The 20254-nt window shown below is 31.9% G+C and overlaps 1 protein-coding gene across 3 annotated transcripts; it reads left to right on the top strand.

Annotated features, from left to right (window-relative positions):
* The first annotated feature begins 1487 nt into the window (after positions 1–1487).
* Positions 1488–19718, top strand: LOC124530306 (zinc transporter 2-like). 3 transcript variants are annotated; one of them, XM_047104429.1, is made up of 10 exons: positions 1488–1864; positions 15861–16027; positions 16393–16497; positions 16581–16701; positions 17072–17251; positions 17391–17484; positions 17725–17877; positions 18162–18293; positions 18683–18791; positions 18877–19718. In XM_047104429.1, exons 1-10 carry the CDS (start codon positions 1596–1598, stop codon positions 19020–19022), a joined length of 1476 nt encoding a protein of 491 aa, XP_046960385.1. In that variant the 5' UTR covers positions 1488–1595; the 3' UTR covers positions 19023–19718. The 3 variants fall into 3 exon arrangements, with proteins under 3 accessions (XP_046960385.1, XP_046960377.1, XP_046960394.1); XM_047104421.1 differs by having other exon boundaries at positions 1489–1864; positions 17722–17877; XM_047104438.1 differs by lacking the exon at positions 1488–1864 and adding an exon at positions 8918–9126 and having other exon boundaries at positions 17722–17877; positions 18877–19717.
* Positions 19719–20254: the final 536 nt, after the last annotated feature.

The raw sequence follows: 20254 nt of genomic DNA, 5'->3' as shown, positions 1-20254 counted from the left end.
TGTAGGCAAGTAGACTGTCATAAGTGGAAGTTAAGACAGTCTACTTGCCTTCTTTCCGCAAAAATCGTAGACAATATAATAATCCGGGAAATTAATCAACCATTCAATATTAAGGTCATTGATACTGAAATTGTAATTCGAATTTAAAGTACAACAAGTATTATTTTTTTTCCTTTGAGCAGATTAATTAGTGTGTGAGTCGGTGATTAGAATCATTAATTTTGTTATATAATAAAAGATTAAAATAATTAGTAGATTATCCATTGCAAATAGCAATTAGTCATTTCCAATGCAATTATACGCCTTATTATTTTTTTGCCTTTTAATTTAACTTGAATTACGCTGCCCCTGTGTTAAATAAGTATATTTTATTATTTTTTAATAAAAAAAAAATTGTGGCATAAAAGTAGTTTTATTAGCAATATTTTTATTCTTATGAGTTGAACCATCTGTAAATCCTGTATCCTGTTTATTAATTTCGGCCAATAGTTTCGCTTGTATTTCTATATATTTTCTCGTGAACGTTGTAAATATCAGAAAGGAATCAGGCGGTGTTAATTAGTGCTTTCGTTCAACTACAGTTACTTGTCTCAAACACTTAGTACATTTAATAGGATTGACTTGAAACTCGAATCAGAGTTTAATTTAAGGTCGATTAATCTAGGCAAAAAGTTCTCATCATCCGTGATATTTTACTAAGCATCCCGATATAATAAAGCGGAAGTGAGTTTGAGTGTTACGAATTAACGTCTGAACTACCTAACCGACAAATTTCGTGTTATACGCTTTTTTTTTTAATTTAGAAAGGGTACCTGTTCCTGCGTCAAAGCCACGCGTTTATAAATAAAGCATTTATTGGAATTGTTACCAAGAAGAAGTACGTGATAACAGCCCGTATAACAATGGGCTAATAGATCTTGTTGTACCTAGTGTTTATTTTAAAAGCTTGTCACGTATTCTAGAGGTCAAGTGTCCAGCCTCGGTGATGGAGTGCTGTAGCATTTCAATTCTCGAGACTACTGATTGAGTATCGCTCTTGAATGTCGTAAATCGTTCTTTATATTTTTATGATGAGATTTAAATCACGAAATATTGCGCCATAAAAGTCTCTCTTTAAGTACTACTATACTATACTATTAAACTTTCATATATTTAGGTTTATCAGTAAATTTAAATGGTTCTGTTCCGTTGGACGATACTAGCATAGAATAAAAAGTATTTCCGTCTTTTTCTGTCACTTCCTCAGTTCTTGAACCTAACTAAAATCGCTTTGTTTTTCGCTCAAATCAACAATGAATCGTAAAGAACTTCGTTGCACAATAGTTCTGATAACGCCTTCACCCTTGTCCGCTTTCCGACATTGAGAACAAACCAATTTTTTAGCTATGGATGTCACGAGCTGCTCGACCAGACAAGCTGTTGTATATATTATTCAATAAACAACGAAGGACAGTGTTGTCAGTTCGCCGGCGTTGTATTGTTTCGGTCGCTGGCATAACGTTCGGAACTCGCTTGCGAACGTCAGTTGTGCGACGGCTGTCGAGAACTCGAGATTGACATTTCTTTGACGTACGCTCGTGTTTATTTGGCGCGAGATGTCATCTAATAAAAATAGTGAAAATTATCAAAATGATAGTAAGTTGAATGGTTTGAGTGCAGCTTTAGTGGATAAGGGTTTGACTCCGTTGAGTGGGAGGTATCGGTCGAAAAGTTTGTCGAGTGATAAGTTGAATAAGACGAACGCCGATCGAGCCGCTATATTGGAGGATGTCGAAGCACATTACATTACGGACAAATTAGAAACGCCGGGTTGTTTGGTTAAGAATAAAATTATGGAGCAGGGAACGCAATCTACGTTAAACGGGTAAGTTGAAAACTTAATGGTTCAATTGATCCTTAAATACTATGTTAGTATTTAGATACCTATTTATTAGATCACAGGTTTACATACCTATTTATAATACCAAAACGTTTAATAATTTGTAAGATTAACCCGCAAATAAAAAAGAAGAATTTAATGTATTCATTTAAATATTATACACCGATAACGCGAGTACAAGGAATTTATCAAGTGACTGTTTACTTACTATTACTAATTCAGATAGACAAAATATTGTGAGGGTAGGTTATCTAGTACCCACATCACAAATTTCACGAGAAAAATACACGGTTTCGATATTATATTTAGTACTATTAATTTCGCAAGTATCTTTCATCAATTATAGTAGGTATATTGTACATTCCACAAATACTAATAGAATTTAATCTATGCGAAAGGAAAGACTAGGTCGTTGAAAGGTCGATGTTGTATGGATCAGAGGCTCTGAGGGTAATGATAAAGGTCAATTCTGTGATGCTCGTACGTCCTTTTACGCAGGGGACGATAAAATTGATTTAGGATAGGTTATTATCGTTGAATCCATAGGCCTATAGTTTCTAAAAAATAAACATAAATATAAGCATATTTATGGTTATTTCATATATCAGTGAAAACAAGTAAAAATAATGAATTTAAATATGATCATCATATATTCTAAATATATTTTTTCGTCTTCAAAATCAGAAGAAAATTGTGATGAACGGTTAACCTCTAAGTTTCCTTTTTGACACCAATATGATGTTTTTCGTTTTTGGACTAATTATGCTCAAAAATATCACACGTTTTTCGAAATAATTCCAGTGTGAAGATGACGTCACATTTAATTAGAATCATTTAAGTATTTGAAATAATATTCCAAAATTAGAGTACTTAGCATTCAAGCAATTTACGAAATATAAATAAGAGTTAAGTCGTATCATCTGCTGTCATAAATAACAGAACCAAAATAAATATAACTCAGGAAAAATAATAATTGCGGCGACAAATATTGTAATAATAAATTAACGTTATAAAATTATCGAACCAATGAAAACTTTCTTTGAATTTTAGCGTTATTATCAAATCATATATTATTCAATTAAATTTTAAATCATATTTAATTCAGAATAATAATATGTGGCATAAGTACTTAATTACATAAATATCTAAAGTGCCATCGAAATGAGGTTACTAGGTTATTTATAATGGCCTTTACGTGTGACATCGATTAATGTATTATGATTTACTATTTAAAATGGCTAATATATATAAATATTTCTTAAATCCTACATTACACATTGAAACAATCTAAATTGTTGGTTACATTAAGTTTAAAAAAACCTAATGTTACCAAAAATTATTGGCCTAAGCTGTCGTTGAAGATCTCGAAGGCTTCTGACCCTGACACGCTGGTTAGTGCAGAGAGTAGCTACGTGGGACATATGAAGGTGTGCTCGTGACTGATTTCAGCCATTGCAACCTATCTTAAGGGAGACCAGACAACTGCGTACGTGTTGTGCACAAGCGTATGCGCATACAAAGATACACAATTCCCTCACTATCACGAACCAAAGGGACTGTAAATCGAACACGACCTCAAAGTGTTTAAGTGCACGATTAATGACCGACCTCGATCCTTTCGAGTCACGGGAGTGTCCAAACTTTCATCGACCAGATTTTAGCTGAGATTTTTTTCCTAGAAATAACTTATAACTTATTGGCCCGACTGATGTTTGAAATCAGGATATGTGGCTATATATAATGTTTACGAACTAGACTAACTAGGAAGTCATCCTACTACTATTATAAAGGCGAAAGTTTGTATGTATGGATGTTTGTTACTCTTTCACGTAAAAACTACTGAATGGATTTGAATGAAACTTTACCACAATATAGCTTATACATCAGAATAACACATAGGCTACAATTTTTGAGGTTTCTAATGTGAGGTCGTAAAAAAACACATTTTTTGCGCTTACATTGCAAACGCTGACTGAATCCTACAAGATATAATAGATCAAAACAATGTACTACAGTATTGTACAACTTAAAAAGGTCTACAAAAAAGTCCGTGATGGTATATGTTTATCTCTTAAGAATAACCCACAATAACCATTTTTTATCCTTTACTTTGTACGAGAAATAATGGCTTATTTACGAAGCGATTTTAAGCGATTAATAGACTAGACGGGACGAACCCGAAGTCCACGCGAACGAAGTCGCGGGCAAAAGTTAGTTAAGTGATATATCTCTTTTCATTTACAATAATAAATGCTCAAAAAAAATTGTTTTACCTGAACTCAGGCCTAAGAATATTTAGCCTTCGATAAGCTATTAAACTTGGGAATGCTATTGGAAATAAAACACTGTTTTATAGTATATAACAATTTTGGTTCTGTAACTGGACTCAATTGATATGCACTGGCAGAAAATGATAAAAGTGACAAAGGGGGACCTTGTCAGGGTAGTTATCACTTTATTCAAGCCATTCGTTTTTTCTATTTCCAATACCAATAGATTTTTTCCCCAAACATTTGATTGAATTGTGAGAATATTAATTTCCAATCAAATTAAGGATTGGGTCCTTCTGATACCACGTCAGTTTTATCTATGCTTTTATGAAACTTATTGATATAATATATCCCTTATGTCGATTACATTACTTATATTAATAATATTAGCTTAACAGATTGGCAAATAAAAATATGGCCTCAAATAGTAACATGTAAAAATTTCACAATATTTTCGGGACTTTGTTCTTCACCGAATATTCAAATCTGAAAACGAATCTGATTACAATTCAACATATTATGCCATTGTTTCTCACGTTTAAGGTACAACAAATATTCCGACATGTAGTTGCACACTTTACATGAAACACATTTGGTACATCTTTGTATGAAAACATTAGATAATTTCATGTATGAACGTATTACTCATCATTATTATCGTTATAATCGGGTGTCATCTTAAAATTAAAGATGGCGGTTACAGTTGGAAATGCCTTTTATTCGTCGGGTTAAGATAACATTTTGTGCAGATATAAGTTTGGCACTTTCTTGAAATTCTCTGCCATAGTGTTATCAACGTTCTTATACGATATTTAAACATTATAGTTGAATGTTAATTATTAGATGATACATAAAACAACAGTAATAAATATATTTTAGTGGTAAGGCATAATGTGTATAGACGGTGTAATAAATACTATATAATGGTATGTACCACCCACTCATCAAATATTCTAGCTCAAATCAGCAGTACCCAGTATGGTCGTATTCCTGTTTGTAGAGTGATTGAGCCAGTGTAACAAGCATAAGAGACATAACATCTTCGTTTCCGATGTCAGATCGATGTCAGGAATGGTTAATATTTCTTACAGCGCCATTGTCTAGGGCAGTTTTGACCACTAACTATTAAGTGGCCCAGTTGCTAGTCTATCTACGTATATCATAAAAAATACACTACTTAATACGAGTGACGATCACTTTTCAATCCGGTTCAATAAATCTCCAAATTTCCATCTATCTATCTGCTCTAGTCACAAATAAACTAAATATATCTCGAAACACCTGGTTCACATTTCTCTTGACGGACCCCAGGACTTGCAGGCTCGTGAGACCAAATAAGATGTACTAACATAACTTTAAACCTCATTTCCTGAAAGAACCATTTTGGCCAAGATGTAAAACAAAACAACATCGTTTTTCAAAATGTGTTAGAGACAAATAGCCTTCAACGTTAACAGGGCATATATAATTACTGAATGACTGTCTGCGCCCGCGCATTCAACGGTATTGTGTGGATTTGAGATGTTGTTAGTAGTTGTTAATATGAGACATTTAATACAATAAAATTTTACAGTTTTACGACATTATTTGTATATTCTAAATTCGCGAATTCGTAACGTTTTTGTTTGGGGAATTAGTTTTGCTTGTAGCTCTAATGTTCTGTATAGACTAAAATTTTCCAGGAAATGATACAATTTTGATAATATATGTATATATAAATACTTTTTGGTGCTCTAACATTGATATTTAATGATCTATCTTTATCTTTGTTTATTTTTTTTATTCATAACTAAATCCTTTTTGAATTGGAGCGTTATTTACAAGTTACAAATTATAATAAAAAATTAAAACTATGAGTTACAGTAAAAAGATCAATATATTATATTTTGAAAATTCGTTGCCGGACTCGATGTCGAAAGCATTTTGTTTGTAAAAAAATATAATAAATAATAATGGTATAAGTAAAATTTAAAACAAATAGTAATGGTATAAATTTGGTCCATTGGCCTTGTCTTTACAACGATAACATCAAATAAGGGATTAAATGTATATGTATTTATATTTATTTTTGTCTGTATGTTTGTTTGTTTCGGCTTATCTCTAGAACGGCTAGACCGATTTTGTCGAAACTTTCACAGGCAGAAATCTGATGTAATAAGGAGTAACATAGGCTACAACATAAACTTCGTTCAATTCAAAGGCGCACAAAGCGCGGGCAAATTCGTGGGTACAGTTAGCCAGCAATAAATCAGGGCCCAAGTCCACTAACATATTGACAGTTAAACGCAATTGAATCGAACGTTAATATAATCGTTGTCAGTCAACTGTTCCCGTATTCTACAAATCCAACGATCCAGTTCGATTGCTTTGCGAAGCGGTTCGGTCAAAATTGGAATCAGAATAGCAAAGAGATCGTATATAACCGATATAAATAAGTGGAAATACATAAGTAGATGATAAAAAACTGTGGAGCTAATTACTTGTTGACATTCAGGCAGCATACATTCTTTACATGTACTTAACAAATACAGCTTTGTATTTTAAATGTTCAAAAAGAGTAATCACTGAATTTATGACCGGTTTATTTGAGAAACATTTATATTCGAACCGTTGTTAGCTTCACTTAATATAGCTTCATAAAATGAAGATTCAAAACTGCTAGTAAAAGCCTGCATAAGTATATTTTGATTTTGACTAATTTTTGTGAGATGTTTTGGAGATTTCGGTGACGACTCATTATCGTTATAAGCAGCAATAAGGATATTGATATTAATTTTAATGCAATTAAGAAATTAATGAAGGAAACACGGCACCATACGGGCTATCAAGTGTCAACTATTTATGTAGCTAACCCATCAACTCACCTGTGTTTCTCACTCAGAAATAAAAATTGAGTGATACGTGACAAACATTACACGTGACCGGTTCTGATACGAAGATTGTTAAATCAATTAAGTATCATTAAAGACACAATTAATATTTGTTGATTAGAAAAAAAAATTACGATTGGCATTCCGAACCTTATAAAAATTAAAAATATAAAGTATTTCTCAAATTATCTGTAACAAATACAATGCGTACAAACATTATATTAAATAATAATAATTTATGATATACTTACACAGAATTTACTCGCAAAATAAGTTACATTGTTTTATAAAGCATTGGTAAGTGACTGACGTTTCATAAGACAGTGTTGCCAACATACAAAACGATATTAGTTTTGTAAACATTTTTCGTTTCAATGATAATAATTCATATAACATTTCCAAGCGCTACAATTACAATCAAATAATATATTCATTTGTATTTCATCTTTACATAATCTATGTACTATGCTTTTTATATTAGCTTGGGTTATTTTAAAAAGCGAATTTAAAATCATTATAATCACAAGTACATACGTGTATATGTTTTAGAATTTCGAGGACAGTACATTATTTTCCCAGTACAGTCGAGCTCATTTCACTCATGTCGTGAACCTACAATGATGCAATGCATTTCTGTTTTCTGAAAGATGAATCTTCTAATTCTATATTACATGTAGGTGTAAATACGGTTTTGTTTTCTATGTACGATTTTCTTTTTAAGAAATTATTTTGAGGTAAATGCAAAACACGTGTTGTAGTTTTAGTAAGTGTAACAGTTTGTTCTTTTCGCTTATTCTTCTCAGTAGAATCATTATTGCGTCTCCCTACATCAAGTTTTAGTAACATAACCTAAAATTTATATATATATATATATATAAGAATCTACAAACGATTTTTAACATTGATATTATTTACCAAATCAGATTAAAAGCTTACAATACATGATGGTTGCAGAAAAACACAACGCCTTGCCTTTTTTATTCCACAGAGTATATAAAATAGTTTCCAATGTTTGAATCGGAATTGGCGGATATAATTAATAACTATACATATGTACTTAGTATTTTCTTTCTTACCGTGTAATGTACATGTTTATAGGCAGAGTTAGCTTATTACGTCAAATAGACTGAATGGACATACTGCTAATTATTTCACGACCTTGCACACAAAAAGTATATAATACATGTAGATTAAAGTCTATACTTATCATTCTAGAATTATACTGCCATAAAATTAGTATATAACCTTGTACCAGTACCCTAACAGAGGCATAAATATGATATAGAATTGAAAGATCTACGTAAATTTACCTGCTAATGTTATCTGTTGGACACCTAACACCCGAATCGAATAACACAAACGCACACATCAAAATCACTGCATGTGTAGCACACATACATATATTTTGAAATCAATTATATACAATGAAACAAATGAGGTTATTTTGTAATCGTTCGATTCGATAATTGAATTTCAATGGAAGTTTGTTTATATATTAAACTGTTATGATGATTAAGATTGACATATTATAAAAATTATAGTGTATTGTATGATGTATGAAAATTGCGATTTTTTTTTCTAAACTAAAAATAGATAAATTGCGCATTTTACATCCAATTCATTGTACGGACCTATTTTCATGGGATATAATAATATTTCTATACCATGAAAATATGTTGATATAAGCAATATTTTACGATATGATAGCATCGACGTAAACAAAACAATTCTTCTAACCAAAGACAATAAAAAAAAATCCGCATTAATCGGAAAATTTATCACCACATGTCCGTACACCAGTAACAATAATAATAACGTACTCTCAGAATATCACCCCATCTTTATCGAGGTTCTGTTTGCGCGGCGTCGTCGTGTTATCTGAATAATGTAAAGTTAAGGAGCGCCGGGCTCAATGGTTGTTGATAACCGTAACGCAATAAAACGTATTAGTACGGCACGAGTGATGCACCCGACAAATTGTTTCCCTATCACTTTTGACATTTGACCATCCGATCTCCATATCCATGTGTGCGTGAGAGATTTTTGAGTGATTTCGAATTTGGAATTCCCGTCGAACCATGACTGAAGACACGAAGCCTTTATTACTGTAAGTCGCTATTCATTTTAAATAAATAATTGAAAGTATTTTTTTTAATTTTTTTAAATTCATATAAGCAAAGATTTCTGATTATTGTGCATGCTGGTAAATAGTTAACATCACTGGCCTCGTTTGTATCATAGTGCAAATATCACATATTATGTTGATTTCTGCGTTCCAATTATATAATAAATAATTATTTCTATAAACATTATTTACGTATGGAAATTCAATATCTGTATGGAAATTAGAATTATGCATATTTGAAAATATTTTAAAAAGTTAGCATGCATTATATTTTTTCTTATAATTAACGTTTAATTAAATCGTCGTGTCACTTATCAGCGTGAAAATTGTCTTGCGTAATTTCCTCATTTACTATTTATTTATATTAAAATGCAAATAGCCTTTGTAAATATTGAAGATAATGTGTTGTTGTTGACGATATTTTTTTCCACGTGTTTCAATGTCATTTCACGTATTAAAACGATTAATGTTTTCTAATGTAATGCAGTAATGAATTAATACATAACGATTCTAACGTAAATCGGTTAATGCATTTAAAGGTTATTCTACAATAGAGAATGTCACATGCGTACATACATCCATGCAAACATTACATACCTTTTTGGTTAGTCGTGTAAAGATATACGACGTGCTGATACTATAGTTTTATTACTCAAATGATACGTTAAGATACCAGTATTTAATGTTCATCGTGAAATTGATCTACGAAAACAACTCGACACCATCACAACTTACATATATGTAAAACATTAAAGTTCCAATAAAACACATATAGGCACGTAATAATGTGATTTACCTTCTTACCCTTATCTATAAATTATATACATATAAATATTCCTATTTGGCAAATCGATTTTCCTTCACAAGAAAATGTTTTGATTTATTCCTCTACTTTATTCCACTGTGAGTTTCATGTACCTACAGAATATTTTGATGATTGGGCTTTGTCAAGCCAGTCTAGATAAATATTAAGCCAGTTACCATATTTTGTTCTACCGCAAAGCAGGCAAGCTAGTTTAACAAGGCGCAAGGGACATCTAAGTTCCCAAGGTTGTAGTGCATGTGCGATGTAAGAAATAGCAAAAAAATGTTATCAACTCAATGTCTACAGGCAATTATGACAATTTACATTCAGGTGGCCCATTTGCACAAGCAAATGCTTGTCCACCAAGCCATGCTTAAAACAAAAACTGTACAAAAAAAATCGCAACAATATTTTACAATTTATCTGTTTCAAATTGATTCTTTTTCTAGTTAATAAGTTGCGCTTAGGGATTATAACAGTAGTTCGTATAAGTCGAAGTCACTGGCACTTCTAGATGTCATTAAATTTCATGTCTATCCTCTCGGCATTTGAAGAGTTCCATCATGTGGAGTGTTCTTACAATCTCGAGTGTAGAATAATCGCTTACCATAAAAATGCATTGGAACCGAAACCGAATCAATATATTACATTTCAACTCCATAGTGTAAAAGCATCTGCTTTTGTTTTTTTTTATCGTATAGGTTCTGTCGTTACTGGTTCACTTACCTTTAAAACATAATGTATCACAGCAGTACAAACAAATTCTAATGAGTAACGGTAGAATAGATGGGGCACCACTAACGAGAAATCACTGGCAAACGTGATAGGTACTCGGTGGTAACGTATTGTGCTCCGACAGTCTCTTCAGCAGTTCTCGACAATCTTAGTATTAGCTAACATTATAACAATTATCAAATTCAAACATGAAACATTAAAATCAATATCACCTTCAGATATGGAGGAGGAGGTTTTTAACCTGTCAAAATCTGTACCCTCTTATTTACTGACAATTATTCAAATAACCCTAAATCCACACTTCACGGAAACACGCATCCTGTAAAATGCTGAACAAGGTCGATAATGAGGTCATTAAACTTAAACTATTTTTAATGATATCAAATCGATAAGAATTACACGGAAAGATAAGATGCCGAAAAAGTATGTAATTGCTTCTGTAGATTATTTTTGTATTAAATAGGTTATATAACTAATCCCTTTAAATTGTCGGTATAATTGTTAAATTAATTTCAAACCAAAAACAAAAGTAGCTGGTAGTAATGCCTGCACTGCATGCAAAAAAGTTGGAGGATATTTGTACCACATAAAAATGTGCTTAGGATTTTGCCTGTACATCCTGAAATATTTTTTCTTCTTATCGTATTAACAAATTAGTTATAAATTAAAAACAGTGATTGCTTATGAATGACTGGAATTACAACCATCTTAAGTGATCAATGTTTTAACTACATAGCACAGTTGTTTTTGGACATCACTTTCAATATTCAATTTCACTTTAAAATTACAATGCGAAATATTAAAGATTTAAAACATTAACGTATTTTAATCAATAATTATTAACAATTGTTAAATGAAATCAAACGAAATATATATATACATACCTGCAGTAAAATGAACTCATAATTTAAGATATTGAATTTCAACACCTTTTTAAGGCATTGTAAAAAATACGGACATGAGTTCTGTAATTGTTTCCAAAGCGATAACATCAGCGATGTTTACGATAGTGTTTCACACGGTCGCTATGTTATAAGGTGGTCAAAACAATACTGATTAGATAGCAATAATTAAACTAATTGATGTGTCGATAAGCCTGTGTACATGATTACGAATATAAGATAATCACGTCGATCTCATATTGGTGTATGGGGAACATTCAGATTAACTTCTTTTTTATGTTTAAACAATTATAATTGTCATTTGTTTTTTTTAAGAACATGAGCAATACGTGGGTCATTGCTCATGTTCTCAAAAAAATTAAATTATTTGTTGTACTTGTATTCATAGCAACCCAAGAGTTCAGGATTGATCTTGCTACTTTTTACATCCCTATCAAATCATTTTCCAGTTTTTTTTTTTTGTTTTGAAATGGGTAATTATTGAATTTCTTGCCGGTTTTTCTCGATAGAATATATATTTTAAAATGCTTTATTTGCTTCAAATAATAAGAACATTTCGAAATTAATTTCAATTTTAAATTGACATTACAAATAATATGATTCAATCAGAGAGTAGTTTCATAATTCATTTGATTGAAATTAAACAAACTAATTAAACATAAAAATAATAGACACATAAAATGCTCCATTAAAATATACTTATGTTTTTATTTTAGTTATTATTTATGAATAATTTAAGTAAATAAATTGTGAGGTGAATGTCGGGCTCACGTCCATACCAGCCTTGGATTTGAACTGTTTATTGCTATTATTTGTGTCGTTGTCACATTTTTCAATTTGGATATTTCAACGAGTGCTCGCAGATGTCAGGGTCGTATTGTACATAAGGTTGTTTGTGAATAGTCAGGTAGACCAGACTGGGATATTAAATTTAAGATTAAATTGTTGAAGCCAAATATTCCCATTTTGAATTTTGAAAATGCTGATCTTCGTTTTTCATTTCGATATCGCAGCAAAATTTTCGAGTTTTTCAGTTCTCATCTCTTCTCTTCATTTGGACTAAATGCTGCCCAAAACTCCACCTACAGTCCCCGATTAGGCCCAGATACCTCATTTCAGGCTTTACCTTTACATGAAGCATTCCTTCTTAATATAACAAAAGATCTATGTCTAATATAAAAATAATAATAAATTAATTTACTAAGGTTTGAGAGAAACTATACATTTTAGGAAGTTAGGAATAAGCATCCATCCAGTTCTGCACGTGCATAGCCTGGGGCTCTCGATATGGTCATCCCAGCGTTATTTATTTTTCTCGCTGGAAAAACGCATTACACGTTTCCCCTACACGATGGAGGTGGCAACTGTTACAAAATTTAACATATCAAATCGATTAAGTTGTTACTAGAATTGTCTATGGGTGTGTGTGGTAACTGTTATTATCTGCTATTGGTAGCTCATTAGTTGTGTAGGCATTCGCTTTCAACAGAATACTTAACGGAAATATTTTAAAATTGCCTTAAACGTCATTCCTTCAAAAATATCATCATAAACCTTATTTTCGTTATCAGGGTGCTGAATACATAATTTTATTGAGTACATTGAACTGTAAATGGAACTGTAAAGGTAATATAATTAAAATAAAAATGTATTTTTACTTGGCGGTAGGGCTTTGTGCAAGCCCGTCTGGGTAGGTACCACTCATCAGTTATTCTACCGCCAAACAACAGTACTCAGTATTGTTGTGTTCCGGTCTGAAGGGTGAGTGAGCCAGTGTAACTACAGGCACAAGGGACATAACATCTAAGTTCCCAAGGTTGGTGGCACATTGACGATGTAAGGAATAGTTAATAATTCTTACAGCGTCAATCAGGTGGCCCATATGCTCGTCGGCCAACCTATACCATAAAAAAAATCACAGAAAACACTTCATACTGATGCTTGATTTTTTTTGTTATTGTTAACATGTGAAACAATGTTTACTGTTCAGTTTATCTTTATAGATAAGTTGTTTTAAAGTTAAATGTAATAATCATTGACTCGGTTAATGATGCGTTGACGAAAACCTTCATAGATTTCTTTGGATCATTTGCCACTTAAAAAATTAGGCTACGTTTGTTTAAGTAGTCGCGTCTTTCATATGATGTTTATGAATCTTTTATTGGAATCATCAGCTATATACGTATTGAAATTTTATTTGAATTTCTTGTAAACTCACCTGTGGTTTTATTATTTTAATTATACCATAATTATTTTAAAATCTTTACTAATATTTTACGTCCAAATCACTAAAACGTATTTTATGATATTTGCTATGAAACAATTTAGAACACCAAGGAAAAAAAATAGGACCTAGACTAGTAACACCTCACGATCAACCCTTATATAAACAAAGCCACAAGTGCTAAGTACTTATTTATAAACAGTGTTGATGTGGTTAGTATCGTTAAATGGATTTCTTTTTTCAAATCTATTTAAGCAAAATATTTTACATGAAAATAAGTGAAAATATTAAACAATATATAACATTTAAAAACTATATATATTTTTAAAATTAACTTATACTTAACCTTAGGAATTGACTGATCTAGTATCGAGTGTCAAATGAATAAATTAACTTATTAGTCTTTCTTTATGTATAGCACAAAGAGATAAATAATAGCTTTCTTTTTATTGTATTATTTTTAATTTAGTGGTAGTAGATTAAGTAGTATTCTAAATGTTATTAATACAATTTCAATTTGACTTTTTCAATCAAATTTAGGTATCAGACCTACAGTCTGCTATACATTTAATTATATAGTGTTAGGTATTCTGCTGAAAAATTGATGACATGGCCTTAGCAAATTAATTTGGACCCTCTTGGCATATATAAAAGTCAAATATATGTATTTGACATTGAATATTATACTCATAACCTTTAAAGGATACCTACCTATATGTAGCGATATCATCTAATAAGATAAGAGATACAAAGTCAGTTTATTAAAATTTCAATTCTGCACGAAACAGTTGCTATATAAATAAAAAAAATAACAAAAAGAAAAACTGACTTCATACAAAACGCTATTTTAAAACAAATAAATATGCACTAAAAAGTAATAAATATAATTGCGTGTTCAACATATTTTTTAGAGTCCTCCTAAGTAAAATGAAATGAAATATATTATACTACTATTATATAACGTAGTTACAGTTATCGTTATATTTGGAGCCGTTGTTTTTGAAGTCGGCTGAAAAAGTATAACATAAAAATAGATTTGATATATTTTTAGATTTATTGCATCAATTGCTATAAAAGAGTCACAGTTGGCTAATGCAGTTAAATTGCAACAAATGCCTCGTTTGCTGCATTAAATTGATCTTGAATAGAATAATCATTGTAAACGCTTGTTTACTCGTGTGACGATGTCACTTTATATGCTGGAATGATAGCAACATAGTAAACATATATCATGTCTAAAGTCATGGATTCTCGATAGTAAAGTTATCTTTTTAAATAAATATACACGTAGGTATTTAAATTTTAAAGGAACCTAATATGGTATAATATTTTACAATTTGGACTGAATGAGTATTGTACAACATCAAATACATTACTATGATCCGAATGTAAGTAGCTAAAGTACTTGTGTCATGGAAAATCAGAAGTAACAACGGTACAACGAACGCCCAGACCCAAGACAACATAGTAAACTAATAAACCTTTTTTAAATCGACTCGGCCGGGATTGAACCCGAGACCTCGGAGTGGCATACCCATGAAAACCGGTGTGCACACTACTCGACCACGGAAGTCGTCAATATAACAATGCGTCATTTTAATGCCAATTTAATTTTAAATATACGATGAGTCCATAAGGAATACATCAGGCATAACTTTTTTGTTAGAATTTAAAATAAACTCAGTAAGGTCAGTCAATATTGGCTTCATTTAAATAAACATTCATATTATCATAGCCTTAATGTTTGTTTATATTCATGCAAGCTATTGTCAAAGGAACGATTGTTATTAAAACATTTCCTGATTAATGTTGTACGCGAAATTTGTTTATTATATACATTAATAGATTTTGTATAAGCTATACGAATTTTAAGTACAGGTTGTATATGATACGATTTATGAAAAATACGTGCCATTGACTAAAATACAGTCTCCAATTTTTGAGCAACTGGATTTAAGATCTTACAAAAACGTATACTGATTATTTGTTACCACAAAACTTTGACAGGCCAGTAAGTTCCAGGAAACTTAATAAGTATTTTTGTTTACAGATTCAAAGAGGGCAAGGCGACTTATGGAACAGATAGTCCCGCACGGGGCAGGCGCGTTATATTCTGCGTCCACGGAAATCCCTCCACAGGCTGCTGTGCTGTGATAGAGACAAGTGCGGACGGCGATGATGGTGAAATGCGCAATGGCAGTATCAGTGAAGTAGAACGTTAGTTGATATAACACTTAAAATTTGACTTTTAATAATAATTTATGTAAAAACAACAACAACTACAGCCTGTGTGTTTCGCACTGCTGGACTAAGGCCTCCTCTCCCTTCTGAGGAGAAGGTTTGGAGCATATTCACCATGCTGCTCTAATGTAGGTCGATGGACTTACATGTGGCAGAATTTCGTTGAAATTAGATAAAAGCAGGTTTACTCACGATATATTTCTTCACCGCCGAGCACAAGATGAATTATAAACACACATTAAGCTGATGAAAATTCAACGATACATTTAATTCTAGCCACTGGGCCATTTCGGCTCCCTAATTTATGTGTAATCATTTAAATAATTCCTCACTTTTTTCAGGACATTGTCACAGATCAAGAAATGAAGAAATAGATAAGAGAGCACGAAGAAAATTAATAATAGCTAGTGTATTATGTGTAATATTTATGATAGGAGAAATTGTTGGTGAGTTTAAAGCAATGTCATATTTGGTTGCATTTAATTACAATAAGTACCATTGATTAAACATTAACCTTTGTGTGTTTCAGGTGGTTATTTATCAAACAGTCTCGCGATAGCGACGGATGCTGCACATCTGTTAACAGACTTCGCTAGTTTTATGATATCACTGTTTTCATTATGGGTCGCAAGTAGACCTGCGACAAGAAGGTATGCATGTCCTTTTATTAATGATATTGATTTTTTGTCTTATATTTATTTCATTTTAAATAACTATATAACACTACCAGTTGCTTTGTCTTATCCCATTTATTGGGGATGCAGTGCAAATTGAAAGATTATTTCCACTAGCTGCTTACACGATTGATATCATGAACGATTTAAATGGACACATGATAGGTCCCAAGCAACATTCAAGTATTCGTGGTATCTGCGATACCTAATTGGCAGAGAGTAACATATAATCACTTAGTTTTCACTTCTGACGCCCACGACCTTAGATGGAATAGCTCGATTCTACTCTGTCAGAAAAATAGAAAAAATACTACATATATCCTAACCCCATATTTTATTTTTTCAGAATGCCCTTTGGGTGGTACAGGGCGGAAGTAATAGGTGCTCTAACATCAGTTCTTTTAATCTGGGTCGTGACTGGAGTACTGGTTTATATGGCAGTGCAAAGAGTTATTTACAAGGAATTCGAGATTAACGCCACTGTCATGCTTATTACCTCTGCTGTTGGAGTAGCAGTTAACCTTGTGTAAGTTGGAACTACTTAACTGATATTTTTATGATCTGGCTGCAGAAAAATGAAGCGAATGAATAAATTGTTTTTATATTCTTACCAAGAATAATTAAAGATTCGAAAATTTTTAATGCAATCAATCATTTAATTTCAGCATGGGTCTCACCTTACATCAACATGGTCACAGTCACGGGGGTGGTGGTCACGGACATTCTCATGGCGGAAACAATCCTGTACTCAATAATAAAGTGAGTTTCAATGACAATATAATTTCTAAAAGTGCAGTAAAAATGCACAAATATACAGATATTTTTGGTTCTAATACCAAAAGATTTCAAAAATGCTTCTCAAACTTCGGAGGGACATCATATTTTAGGTTCAATACTAATTATTATCTTTAAGAAGTTAAACTGTAGTGTAAGACACTCTAGATTTCTTTATTTTCACAAGGCAAACTAACCCTTATAATGTACACTTTGTCTTAGAAGGAACGCTCAGATTCGGATGCGGAGAGTTCATCTTCCCACCAACACGATCAACACACTGAGAACATCAACGTTCGAGCCGCTTTCATACACGTGCTTGGAGATTTCTTGCAGAGCTTCGGAGTCATGATCGCAGCTATCGTCATATACTTTAAGGTGAGTGCTGGTCTATATTTTTTTTATATAAAACTGATGTGGCCAATTGTCTGACATAAGCTGTGGCATGTAATGATGTTTCTTGATGGAATCCTAGCTTGAGCCAATAAAGCTATTGCGTATTTCTTTTTGGAAATTATAATTTGTAGTAGACCGGAGTACATTTTGTTTTATTTTGGTTTAGAACTCCAATGGAACTCCAAATTTTGGTTCCCTTTATTGCTGTCAACAAACTTAATTAGCGCTTATATTGATGTTAATACATGAAATTTTTTTTCTTGTAGCCTGAATGGAATCTAGTGGATCCGATCTGCACGTTCCTCTTTTCGGTGCTGGTCCTAATCACGACATTCAACATCATCAAGGATACATTGCTCGTGTTGATGGAGGGATCACCTAGAGGCCTTGATTTCCAGGTAACGATATGAATATATTCTTCATTTTATAGTCTCATGATTTATTTTGTATTTGGATATAATGTGACTTGACTTACTAAAAAGAAATATACTTAGGTGCTTTTCATTTTTGTTTGTATTTTATGTAATGTAAACTAATATGCATTTCAATTTATACCTAGATTAATTCCATTGCTTATTAAAATTGCATTATAAGCAATTATTCTAAAGAGCCTATGCGCTACCTTTAATGCGATGTTATGTTAGTAGTATGCCAGAATCAATAAGTGCTAAAAATAGCTGCACTATGTGCCGCGACAAAAATTCAACAAAGAAAAGAAAAGTCACAGTCATACTATAGACTTGAAATATGGATATGATTTTAAATTATCGACATTATTTAATTACAGGAAGTCGCAAATACTTTCCTATCACTACCAGGCGTTGTCAGGATACACAACTTGCGGATGTGGGCTCTGTCATTGGACAAGACCGCGTTATCAGCTCATCTCGCTATTCGTAAGTTTTTTATTAGCAACCTTAATAACTTTCTGTTAAAATTCATTTTTGAGTGATGATCTAACATGATTTTTATCAATTTCAGGAAACGGCGTTAGTCCGCAAAAAGTTCTAGAACAAGCCACGCGATTGGTTCACGAGAAGTACAACTTCTTCGAAATGACTCTCCAGATTGAAGAGTTCAACGATGGCATGGAGGAATGCAGTCAGTGTAAGATGCCGCAGTCCTGATTTAAAAAGTAATCTTGTAGTATTGAAACTATAGAGGCTGATGTAGAGAAGTAAACCTAAGTTAAATGCAAATAACGTCCTTAAATAATAATATTGGTAAGGAAAATCGAACATCTTTACCTCGGTACCGTATCTAACGCACTAATTGGTAAAGTTACGAAATGCAAACAAAATGTTGTGTAAATGTCGAGTAGGATTATATTTGCTAGTAATGTTTTGAGCTGTATTATTTATTGTCTCGTTATGTATGACAGTTTTAATTCGAATTGCAATAATGTAAACATAATTTGTATTCTGTTGCCAAAAAAGGTTAAACCTTAGTAGTTTGTAAAGTAATTGTCGTTGTTATAATTTTTTTCCGATTCATTTATAATATTTATTTTATCTTTAAATTATATTAAATTAACGTTTGTCTTTCAAGCAGTTTCGTATTCACAAATACAACGGTTAACAATCTAAATTTGTTCGTATATGATGACAGATCAAATGTTTATAAATCTGAGACTCATTGTATAAATGAAAACATTGGTATTTGTCTGTGATTTACGTAGTTCATTCGTTCATTGTTTACCTATTTCATTCGATATATTTGACCACATTTAACGAAAATACTTATTTAAAGAAACTATTCGGTCAGTGATTCTCTAAAAAGTTACAAAAATGTTAGTCAATAATACTCTGGTCTCCAATAAAAGTAAGCCAATATTGCTCAAATATTTGTCTAATTATATGAATTAAAAATCGGAAATAGTTTTTCAACAAACTATATTTTAGTGTAAAATTGATATTTGTATATTAAACACTATGCTAATTGTAATAAAGAATATTTTAAAATTAAACATCGAACGAATACTTATACATAACAACTTTAATTTTATACACACCACAGAAAACGTTTCATAATAATCGTCTGTATGTTGTTGCACTACTACATCACTGAACTGAATTTGATGAAGTTTGGTACGAAGCATATTTGAATCCCAAGGAAGGATATGCCCTTTTTCATATGAAAAACCGACGATCCAACTTCGTGGTCGAAGTCACAGTTAAAAACTGGATTGATATGATTAATATACAAAAATAAAACATACATCTACTCTACCTGTAGTTGAGGCTTAAAACCCGAGAAATGGCCTCCTCGTTAAAACATCTTAAGGAATTTCTATCATATGCAGATATGGAGGATATCCTGTAACATGTACATCTCCCTAACCATGCATTGAAATATCTTT

Source organism: Vanessa cardui, chromosome 1 (genome assembly GCF_905220365.1).
Source record: "Vanessa cardui chromosome 1, ilVanCard2.1, whole genome shotgun sequence".
NCBI classification, from domain to species: domain Eukaryota; kingdom Metazoa; phylum Arthropoda; class Insecta; order Lepidoptera; family Nymphalidae; genus Vanessa; species Vanessa cardui.
The sequence above is the reverse complement of the archived record's forward strand: the minus strand, read 5'-3'. Positions and strand labels throughout refer to the sequence as shown.

Bases quoted from the DNA above. Each gene is read 5' to 3' on its own strand.
- LOC124530306 (XM_047104421.1), top strand. From the start codon at position 1,596: ATGTCATCTAATAAAAATAGTGAAAATTATCAAAATGATAGTAAGTTG. The intron at 16,498-16,580 runs GTGAGTTTAAAG...TGTGTGTTTCAG, and splicing joins TATGATAGGAGAAATTGTTG to GTGGTTATTTATCAAACAGT. The intron at 17,252-17,390 runs GTAAGTTGGAAC...ATTTAATTTCAG, and splicing joins GGAGTAGCAGTTAACCTTGT to CATGGGTCTCACCTTACATC.